General features: G+C 39.7%; 1 protein-coding gene across 9 annotated transcripts in view; it reads right to left on the bottom strand.

Annotated features, from left to right (window-relative positions):
* Nucleotides 1-5,727: 5,727 nt before the first annotated feature.
* Nucleotides 5,728-12,162, bottom strand: part of PPARG (peroxisome proliferator activated receptor gamma) — a 105,514-nt gene continuing 99,079 nt past the window's right edge. For 8 of the 9 annotated variants that reach the window (XM_073352271.1, XM_073352270.2, XM_073352272.1 and 5 more), the window contains one exon: nucleotides 5,728-6,717. In XM_073352271.1, the coding sequence (XP_073208372.1) occupies nucleotides 6,470-6,717 (248 nt within the window). In that variant the 3' untranslated portion in view covers nucleotides 5,728-6,469. The remainder of the gene's footprint in view (nucleotides 6,718-12,162) is intronic. The other variant, XR_012159868.1, reaches the window with a different exon arrangement.

Below are 12,162 nucleotides of genomic sequence, written 5' to 3' on the forward strand. Positions count from 1 at the left end.
TTTAGCGCAGGCCACACAGTTCTTAAAGCCTGGGGACCGTGGCATACCACAGTTCCAGGGAGCCTGAGTCAGCGGGAAAACCCCCACCAAACTCTATACTAAGATACTAACAACTCTAACAAACTAATGATATACAACTAGATAAAGGACAAACTTGCTAAACAAGAGCTAGGGAAGTTCCAGACACCGTCACTGGCGGTAAGAAGGAACTGAGGGGGTGGTGGTTCGGCAAGGCTCTATATTAGGCACCATGGAGGCGCGACTCCAGGGGGCACCCAGGCCAACCCAATGGATGCTGCTAGGGGAAAAATCTTCCGGCCAACGTGCATGTGTGCGTACACACACCTGATTGGAATGGACATGAATAAACACTTAAAGAATTTACATATTCTCACAGCCCCTTCATCATGTAAATTATACCAGATTAGAGCCTTAGAGGAAAGATCTGGAGTACTGCTAATTCATGCCAGCTGAAGATCTGGCTTAGATTTTTTTTAAAAAAAACTTTTTAGCAAGGCCAAGTTACAATAAAACATTAACATACTACATCGTACATTACTTGTTCAGGATCAGGTTAATATTCAAAGAACATATTTAAAGATTCTGTTTTGCTGGCTGAGGATACCTCCTCTTCTGAGTATGCTAGAAAGAGTGACCACATTTCTAAATATTTATCCTCTTTTTGGGACTTCTTTTGTGTATGTATTTCAGGGGTTCTCAAACTGGGGGTTGGGACTAGCCTCTGTTTGCCAGAAGCTCTAGCTGGGAATGAGCGACAGGGGATGGATCACTTTATGGTTACCTGTTCTGTTCATTCCCTCTGGGGCACCTGGCACTGGCCACTGTTGGAAGACAGGATACTGGGCTAGATGGACCTTTGGTCTGGCCGAGTAGGGCCATTCTTATGTTCTTACATGGGGGGTCATGAGCTGTCAGCCTCCACTCTAAACCCTGCTTTGCCTCCAGCATTTATAATGGTGTTAAATATATAAAGAAGTGTTTTTAATTTATAAGGGGGAAGGTCGCACTCAGAGGCTTGTTATGTGAAAAGGGTCACCAGTATAAAAGTTTGAGAACTACTCATGTATTTGATGTGAAAGCTTTTCCCTTAAACGAGCAGTCTGTATTTTACTATACCACAGTTCCATAGGAGGAGGGGTCACATTTTCCCAGTAATGTGCAATACATAGTCTAGCTGCTAAGAATAAAAAAAGAAATGTATTTGTTTTTCTATTTAAAATGCAGATCCTTTACTGGAGCATTAAATAAGCAGGTCTGGTGATCTTTAAGAAGCCAGCATTTTTCATAAGATGACTCTCATAATTTTCTCCCAAAACTGTCTAATTCTTTGGACTCAAACACCTCATATGCAAGTATGACCCCTTTCCCTGCAACCGCTCAACAGAGCACCTCCATAGTAGCAAAAATATGGATCTTAACTGGAGTCAAAAGCCATTTATAAAGTAATTTATAATTTATAAAAAAAATTAAATATGAACTACAAAAATTGAAGATGTATATTCCCTTCCCCTTACAGAGATTCATTCATCTAGATTAATTTTTTTATCCAGATCCCTCTCCCATCTTTTCATCTGGGTTGTTTTCTTAGCAACATCTTTGTCAATCAAAATTATATATATGTCAGGGCTGGTCTTCACTACAGAGAGATTGATGCTGCTGCAATTGATGCAGCAGGGATCGATTTAGCGGGTCTAGTGAAGAGTGCTCTCCAGTCGATCCCAGTAATCCAGCTCTCCAAGAAGAGTCGACCAGCGAGCGTCTCCCATTGACGCTGCACAGTGAAGACAGTGGGGTAAGTCGACCTAAGCTATGTCGACTCCAGCTACGTTATTCACATAGCTGGAATAGCGTAACTTAGGTCAATTTACCCTTGCAGTGAAGACAAGCCCTTAGAAGTTGTTCCAGCTTGCTCCTGGGTCAACTCCTCAAATGTGGTTAGAAGTATATTCAGATTTCACAATACAATGTTCGACTTGTAAATACTGAAAATATAGGATCTTGAAATTATTTATATTATTACATATACAGCGGACCCCCGCTAGAATACGTGTCTATGTAGCGCGAATTCACATATAATGTGGTTGCGGCCATGGATCCCAAATTTAATTACTTTAATTGCAATTCATTTTAATGCGGTCCCCGCATTAACTTGGTACCCGCATGGATCCCAAATCCCGCGTTCTAGTGAGGGTCTGGTGTATCTTGGTATGATTCAAATCCGAAACCAGGAACAGCTGTCCAAATTGAGTAATCTCAGTTTTTACCCAGAATGAATAGTCACTTTGATAATTCCTAGGGATAAAATTCTGATTATTAATGAAAGTAGCTGAGGGAGAGGGCCTCATCAATGGGAAAATTTGTCCAAAGCTGCTAAGGTGATCTGGATAAATGATTTTGGTGACGTAAATTTCTTTTTAACCAACAATTACTATGAATAGCTAAATTTGGGCTCCAGTCTTGTTTGAGTTTTACTGAGTGTTTGTATGGTCTATTTTTAACCCACTTGATCACATATTTTAATTGTGATGCATGATAAAATAAAATTATAATAATAATAGTAATAAACCTAAGTAGGGAAAACTAATCCATCCTGCTTTTATAGGCTTATGCAGAAGTTTAGAACTCACCCTTTGTTTTTTATGTTTTCCATATGAATTTTAATAGCTCATTCTGCCATGTTTTTAATGTCATGTCAGCGATACCAATAGGGTTGCACTGAAACAAAAACAACAACTTTAGAAGGACATTCATCTTTACCAAGGCTACCGTACCTCACCAAGAAATTTAATATTTGTTCCATTCACATTTTTATTATTTTACTCCACATTGGAGGGTAATTTGCCTTAAAAAGATTTGTTATGTTTCTCCACAATACTTATTCCTAAATATTTTAAAGATTCCTTTACCCATTTAAATTTATGTAGCTGACAACAGGTTGTTTTGACCCTTTCAGGAATATTAATTCCTAAAATTTCAGATTTATCATAATTTATTTGGAAACGTGATACCTGCAAAATTCTAAAATCAACTGTTTTATAATTTTAAATAGGCCTTCTGAATCCTGCAATTATAATAAGACATTGTCGGCACACAAAGCTATTTGTGTTCTAATCCACAAGACATTTTGATGACCTTTACCAAGGGACTATTTCTCACCTTTATTGTAAATGGTTTCATTGCCAAAGCAAACAGCAGGGGGAATAACGGGCAACCCTATCTCATACTCCTAGACAAATTAAAAGGAGGGGATTGATGACTATTAACCAAAACAGATGCTCAAGGATGAATATCGAGGACCAATATGCCCCTATAAAAACTGATTTTCAAAACCAAACTTTCCAAAATCTCTCTGAGGTACTCCCACTCCAGCTAGTCAAAGGCTTTCTCAGTATCCAAAGAAAGCAGCACAGAGGAAGAATTGCTAGAATTAACAATTGTAGATCTAATTGAGAGTTCTTCTGATATTATCAGGTGCCTGCCAACAGTGAATTCAGATTGGTCCGGGTGAACACATTTGGGCAAGATGACACTTAATCTGTTTGCTAGCACCTTGGCTTAAATTTTAGGATTCATGTTAATTAAAGAAATAGGTATGTATGACGCACAATTGGTAACATCTTTTCTTTCTTTCAGAATGATTACAATTTTTGCCACTTTTAATGGATCTGGAATCTCATTCCTCTGTAACATGCCTTGAAACAATTCAGTTAAAATGGGGACCAATACTTGTTCAGAGCTCTATAATACTCCCCAGAAAACCTGTGGGACCTGGAGATTTCTTGGATTTTAAATTCTTAACTACATCTTCAGCTTCCTCTGCCGTAATTTTCCTATCAAGATCTGCCACATCATCCTCTGAGACCTGAGGATTTTTATACTTCTCAAATATCTATTTATAAATTCAGGATTTGGATGTTCTGAAGTATACAAAGTATAGAAAAAAGTTAGCAAACATTTCAGAAATCTGTCTGATGCCAGTTACTAAATACCCCTTTTTATTTCTAATCAGAAGGATGGCTGATGTATCCTGTTTCTGTATTAACTCTCTTGCTAAAAGCCTATCAGCTTTATTGCCCTTTTCATAATATTTTTGTTTAATATAGCTAAATGTTTGCTTAGCCTTACCTGTTTGTAACAGAAAATAATTGAAATTAGAGGGAAGATTAAACTTATACACTCTTTAAGATCCTATAGATTTATGTCTCCTTCCAGAAAAGAAAGTTATTTAACTAAAGTATCTTCTTCAAGAGCTCTCATCTTTTTGAGGTATGATGTTTTATGTATAGGTATTCTCTTCACTACTGCTTTTCCAGCATCTCAGAGAACCCTCATATCATTTTATTCTTTTCAGTACTGTTTTTTTCTCCAGTTTATGGTTATAAGGGGGTGATATAACAAAGCTCTATTCAACCACCAGGCCCTTTGTTTTTCTTCTGAGTCCCAGTCTTGCAGCAGAATGATCCAACCAAGTTATAACTCCCAGATTAGCTTTTTTGACCATATTAGCCAAAACTCTAGAAATGAAAATCATATCAATCCTGGAATACGATCCATGAGTAGCAGAATAATATGTATAGTCCCTGACATCCAGATTCATTTCCCATCAGACATCCCCCAGATCCTCATTTTCTAAGTGATGCAACAAATTTGCACTTGCTCCTCCCCAGTACCTCTGTGTACATACAGTTGATCCAAAATGGAATTAAGCACCTTGTTAAAATCCCCCCTAGAATTATATCCCCTTCCATAAAACTTCCCAAGTCACTAAAAAACTGATTTAAAAAAAGCTTGCCTGTGATTGGGACCATATGCATTGGACAAGGTGAGAAGTTTACTTTTCAAGAACCTCTGAATTAAAATATATCTGCCCTCTGTATTTATATATTGTACTGAAACAATGAAAGAGAAGCATTTAACAAAAAGTATTGCTACCCTGCTCTTTTATTAGACTGGCCTGGAGAGAGATGGTAGCTGAGTCCAAGATGTATTCATGTGTTTATCATAATTTTTCTTCAAGTGTGTTTCCTATAAATAGATTATACTCAGAAAATTCTTTGTCAGCGAGCGGAATACTCTTTTCCTTTTTGTTGGATTATTCATTCCCATAACATGAACAGTCATGACATTAATAAACTCACCCATGAGTAAAGATCTGGCCTAGATTCTGAAGACTCGCACACAAACTTATTCCTTCTCCTGGTCCACTTACACATCACCTCTGCACTTGGCTCACTAAGTTTAAGGCATACTTAGTGATATACAAATAAAAACAAGGGATTCTTCTCAACTTCCTATTTTACCATATGCCTTCCTGTTAGTTGCTCTTTTTGCAACATCCCTCTCTTTTGGCCCCTCAGTGTGACTTATATCAACTAGACTCCCTCAATGGACCAATGTCACAGATGGCACTAAGGGTGTATGTTGATTCCTGGATCTGACTCTAAGGGAGTGTGAATTCAATGCTGAGAGTACTAAAAGAAGGTGCAAGTTATTTCAGCTTCCCTTAGATTCAATCAAACTAGCCTCTGAATTTGGTCCTCAGTGTATTCTTACCTAACATGTTGGGGACAACACACAACAAAATGAATGAGTGATGAACAAAACTTCCATGTTCCCAAGGAGAAACACTGACATCTGAAAGACAAACTAACACAGTGGGAGATTATATTGTGGGTTTATGACTTGAAGAACAAATCCAAACCCTGCTTGATGTTCATAAAAGTCACTTTATTTCTATTTTACATAGCACTTTGAGCTGAATATGCTGCTTGATGGTGGTGCATAATGTGAAATATGTCTCAGCCCCAGTTGCATAGCATAGACTGCTCTTAGACTAAGTTAATTAAAAAGGCTTCTTGTTCCTAAAAATGTAAACAGCCGATGGTTTCCTGATGTCACTTACATTTGGAGATGGCAGTGTAAAAGAGTCTTAAAGTGGGTCCAGATGTAATCAGGCCAAGTAGGTAAAACTCTAGTCTTTTGAGTTCTCATGAAGAATTCCAATAACCTGAGATTCAATCATTGTTTTTGTTGCTAACTTTTGAGTTTCACTTATAGAACCAGATGTAGTATCTTGGATTTCCTCTAGACATGTTTGAGGAAGAAGACATTTATTTTTAAGTTGAACATTTAACTGCACTGTTAACCAACTTCAATGAAGTTGTAAACATATTGGACAAGCAATTTTGTTTAAGAAATAACATAGTGAAAAAATTGTGAAAATACTGCCAACGATTTCATGATATAGACATTTTTAATATTAAAAGTAAATTGTAAATGTGTCTTTATAAACAATATGCATAAAATACATCTACTATACTAAAGCTTTCTCTCTTTTTTTTAAATGGTATTTCACAGTAATTTCTTCGGTATGTAATGTTTTCCCTCAAAGAAATAGTGCAATTTGAAGAACGTACATTATGTCAGCAGATTAGAATTTTTGTGGTCATTAATATAAGTCTTTGTAGATTTCTTGTAGGAGTGGATGAAGACTCATATCTGTCTCCGTTTTCCTTATTATTTGCAACAGCTGCACATGTTCTGTTACAATCTGTCTGAGGTCCGTCATTTTCTGAAGCAACTTTGCAAACAGCTGTGATGATTCTGGGTGATTCAACTTTAGTTGGAGCTCCAAAGCTTGCAGCAAATTGTCTTGTATATCTTCAATGGGTTTCACATTCAACAAACCAGGACGATCTAGGAAAAATAAGTGTGGGGGAAGGAACTAGTGAATAAAATAGTAACTTTGGTTTGGAGAAGAACACCTCAGTCATTTGCTTTCTCAAAGGTTTCTCCAACACACTATCTAAAAGGGGGCACTTTTTGAATGCTGTTTGATTTCCTATTTTTTTTTAAACAGACTCAGCCTTTTATTAGAGCATTCACAAGGAAAAATAGTCTTAGAAAGGGTACAAGCATTGGTTAGTTACAGATATAAAGGTATGTATGTAGTACACTGCAATGCATAGTCTACTCCAGATTCCCTTGTTGAAGGAACAGTAAGTAAATAAGATACACTTGAAGGACATCAAAGCCTTCACTAGGTAATTCATCAATGGACATCAACATACAGATAACTGGATCTACTAGTGCTTGATACCTCTTTAAAATCTGCAAATGATTCTTCCTATGATGATGAGGGTAATATAAAAACTTGGATGGGTGCTGAAAAAGCAAACTAGTCAAGCCACAAATGTGACTTCACTGGGAGACATGACTGAAGGCCACAGATTTTGGGCCACAGTGTCTTCATAATTCTAACTTGCTGGACTTAAAGATTTTGTGCTTACTTCTCCCCCAAGTCCATACTCCACTTGGTTTTCAAAGAGCTGTTTATGGTTCCCTGGTTCTGCCCCAGCATCAGTTAGAGGGGATCTCAGGAACCTTATGCCAATGGAGGATTGTTGCATCAGTGACACTGCTTCCTTAGAGATGGTGGGGGGGCTGGTGCTGGAGCTGCCTGTATCATGATAGCAGAGAGTTCTCCTCGATGAGGGGAATTCTGTTTTAGATATTTACAACCAGAATTTGAACTCTTTCAGCACATGAGCTATGCAAAGGAACCACAAGAAACTGGAGAATCTGGCCCTTCTTTTTGTTTCAGGCTTTTAATACTGAGACCAATTTTCCATTTTCCCTTCCAATATGCTGTGTCCATCTGGGCTGAAATACTTGAATACATGATTTTTTATTTAGTAATAGCATTCCATTGCGGTGCAATGCTGCTTTCAGACTCACTGTTATCTTGTTCTTTAAAAATAGCTTTGCTTAGATCTCTTATTTCACGTGAAACCATTTGACAGATTAAATCTTTAATAGAAACATTTGTTCTGCTAATGCCTCCCTCCTCCAACTCCTTTTATTAGGTGGTGGCCATTATTATTTAACATGACTCATGGCCTTCATGTAATAATAAATTTGATTCTATGGCCACAGAAGTTAAGGTCATGGCCGAACACTATTGTAATTGCACTAGATTGTCACATTTGATAATGATTGTCAATGACTTGTTACTGCTTAGGTTGCTAATATGTAACCAACTAAACCCACTTTACAGGGGGTATGGCCTACATGTGCCCATGACAAAGCAGAAGTTAATAATTTTACTGCTTAGCCAACAGATTAGTCTCACAAATCGATCAATAAAAAGCAGTGCATACATCTGGGCATAATGGAGGTATTTTCTTCTATATGGAGACCTGTCCAGTGTGGAAAGGAGAAGGGGTGTTCTAAATACATTACTGATTAGGCACTCTGTAGGATGTGTGTCATAATGGATAAAGCACTAGACTGGGACCCAGGAGACCTTGATTCTATTCCCAGCTTGGCCACTGGCCTATGGGGTAATCTTGGGCAAGTTATGTCACTGCTCTGTGTCAATTTCCCCATCTGTAAAATGGGGATAATGATGGTTACCTCCTTTATAAAACACTACTGATGAAAAGCACTAGGTGGTATTATTGCCCGGCAGAAGTTGGGGTTGATAGATGAAGTACCTGTTCTCCAGTCACCAGATTAACTCGGCACTAGCTTTACAGGAATCTCACTTCATTTTCACTTTGCTTTTACAATGTTGCCATATTTTAGGCCTTCTCTAGACTGAGGTTTTTAGCCACCAGTGAAACTAGAACGTGAATCGCAGTTTCCACGATATGCATCTGAGGAAGTGAGCTGTAGCTCACGAAAGCTTATGCTCTAATAAATTGGTTAGTCTCTAAGGTGCCACAAGTCCTCCTTTTCTTTTTTCACTTCTAAAAGGTTGCTGACCCCTGGCATATACTGTGGTTTACACAGATGTAATGTGTCTACATTAGGGGTTTGCACCAGGGCAACTACAGCTACACCAATGTTAGAAATGCCAAGTGCAGACAAGCCAAGAAACTATAGGCCCCGGGAAGCAGAAAATAGTTGGAGTGCACCGTACTCTGGCTGCATTTCCTCTTTGCCTCTGGCCTGTCACCTGGGAGCAGGGTCAGTGTATAGGTCTTAAACCAGCTCTATGCCAGATGGGGAGATTCCCTTTACAGTGCATATAGCCAAGGGGTCATCTTTGCCCCTTTTATTTTACCAGGGTGACCTAAAAGGACCTTAGTCCACTGGAGAATCAGGCCTGGACATTATAAAGGGCTAGATTAGTAGTCCTATGGTTACTACTCTGCAGAACAACCTCTGATTTAGTTACCAAAACTAGTGGCTTGTTATTTTGGTGGATATGGAAAGGAGAAAGCAATTTTCATCATAATGCAACGATCTCTCCTATATAAGAGCAGTGTTTAATGTGTCATCCCAGTTCTTCTCAAACAGAATCTGAGTATGATGCAGCTGCAGATCAAAATCTGAGCTTTGAAATTCAGGGGCACTTGGATTTGGGGTTTTGTCTCAAGCTCATTTCTAGCATTTACAAGTATATATTTAACACAGCAATTACAAAATCATAAAGAGAGGAAATCATTACTTAAACTGAAGCAAAAATATGTATTATGTAGAGGAAAGTGAGGATTTATCGGCATGGATGTTCTAGAAACTAGCTATTCCTCTTCACTCAGTGTACTACACACAATAGTAATCTTTTCCCAGAAATCATTATCCCAAATGTTTTAGTACATTTTTAAAGAATGTCTTCCTTTGTTGCAAAACTATAAATCCTGATTTAATTATTAACCTGTGCTTGGCTGGCAGAGGTCACTTACATAAACATATTTTATAAACAAATACCAGTTTACTGGCAATATTAGACTTTTATAACCAAAAATATCTTGTAGTGTAAATATCTGCAAACAGAAAATGAACAATACCTTCTTATTGATTTCCTAGAGGACTTTAGAAATATCATCAAGACTTATTTTTAAAACTACCTACCAGACTTTGGATAAATTGTCAAGACTTATTTTCAGACTACCTGGGTACATTAAAGTCGGCACTATATACATTTGCTCATATCAATCCTTCATAAACCTCCCAACTGGATATTTCTAAGCTGTTAATAATTTTGTCTTTTGGGATGCTATAGCTTTAAATTTCACTGCCTTGCTGAAGAGGAACACTGAACCAGCTGGATATGACTCAGTGCACAGCAAAATACAAGTCAAACAAGCATGAAGACCATAGCTTCTATTTCCCTTGGGATTAGCCTCCATTTTCCCCATCTCTCTTAATGCTGGGAATTATCAAGGTGTGAGATTTTCAGATGTAAAACCCAAATCAAGGCAAATCTCATGATCCCCAAATCTGACTTGCAGGACCTCTGAAGCAAACCCAGAATGTCAGCATCTAGGCTGGGATTTACTAAGGGGCCTAAGTGAATTCGGCATTCAAATTCCACTGAAGTTCAGTGGGAGTTAAGTGCCTGATTTCCTTAGGCTCCTTTATAAAACCTTTATAAAGCATGGCTTTATAATGAAGCACTGGAACTAGGATCAGTGAAACTGGAGATGGCAAAGGCCTATCGGATCATAAAATGTTATTTTTCAATAAGCCAGATCCCGAGAAAGGAAAAGTCCTATTGAAGGCAGTACAGATTTTGCCTGAGTAAGGACTTCAGGATATGAGCCATTATTTTGTGTGCTATGCTCTTCTACAAACAGAGGATGACACGATCTCTGTCTCAAGAAGCTTATTTAGATCAGACACAAGACAATACTGTTCAAACCTATGAGACACGAGGGTTGAAGCTGCAAGCTTTACCTGTACAGCTTGAAGTTAACCACACTCACTGTGGTAGAAGAAGATGTGTTTTTTGTGCAGGGATTAGTATGGGAAGGGAGGTGATTCAGGGCACAAAGAGAGGGAGCTCCAGGCAGAGGTGGCACTACAGAAGAAGATATAAGAGTGGGAAATACATATGGAGTCTTTAGTTGAGAGCCTTGGGAAGAGCATAGATCAGTGGTTCTGAACCAGGGGTATGAGTACCCCAGGGGTACACAGAGGTCTTCCAGGGGCACATCAACTCATCTAAGTATTTGCCTAGTTTTACAACAGGCTACATAAAAACCAGGAATGTCAGTACAAACTAAGGCCATGCCTACACGTACATGCTTACAGCAGCACTGCTGTACCGATACAGCAGTGCTGCTGTAAGAGTACTTGTGTAGCTGCGTTATGCCTATGGGAGTGAACTCTCCCGTTGACATACTAAAACCCGCTCAAAGAGTGGTGGTAGCTGTGTCAGTTGGAGAGCGTCTCCAGCCGACATAGTGCTGTGCACACTGGCGCGTATGCCACTCAGGCACAGATAGTTAGAGGGGGGTAGATAGAAATAAGAAGCAAAGATATGGGCAGGGAACACATTGACATGGCAAGTGAGATGAAGCCAGCATATAGATTTGAAGAGAGGATAGACTAAGCAGTGGGAGAGGTGGATCAGTCCTAGCCACAGCATTTTCACAGACCATAGTAGAAAGAAAGGAGGTGAAAGGGGGGCAAGGATGAATAGGTGGCAATTGTTAAGGTGAGAGAAGATCAGGATGAGAGAGCGGTGACAGGATATTATCTTTAAGCTCATGTGAGTGGGAGGATGGTGTAACTGTCAATGTTACTGGAGAACAGAGCGCATTGAGTCCATTCCCTGCAAGCACAGAGTGCAGTGCTATGGAAGAGTTATTAAACGGCTATCATCCTGGTAACCATCAGTGTTTCCTCTAATTTTTCACACCCATGTGCGGAATTAATTTTGTTATGTGCACCGATATGGAGATCACATCACCTCCATATTGGTGCACATAACAAAATTCATATGGTGGGGTGGAGCTGAGGGGTTCAGAGAGTGGAGGGGGCTCAGGACTGGGGAAAAGGGTTGGGGAGTGGGTGTGTGTGTGAAGCCTCTGGCTGGGGGTGCAGGATGTAGGGTGGGGCCAGAGATGGGGGCTCAGGGTTGGGGTGTGGACGGTGAGGGCTCTGGCTGGTGGTTTGGGCTCTGGGGTGGTGCTGGGGATGACGGGTTCAGGGCTGGGGCAGAGGTTTGGGGTGTGGGGGTGGGCTCTGGCTGGGGGTGCGGGCTCTGGGGCGGGGCTGGGGATGAGGGGTTTAGGGTGCAGTGTGGCTTCCTGAGGCTACAGTGGGGAGAGAGGACTCCCCTTCAACTCTCTTTCCCCGCAGCAGCACCTGGGCTGGGGGGACAGGTGTCTGTCCCCCGGCCACGGCAGG

The sequence above is a fragment of the Lepidochelys kempii genome, chromosome 7 (genome assembly GCF_965140285.1).
Source record: "Lepidochelys kempii isolate rLepKem1 chromosome 7, rLepKem1.hap1, whole genome shotgun sequence".
NCBI lineage: Eukaryota > Metazoa > Chordata > Testudines > Cheloniidae > Lepidochelys > Lepidochelys kempii.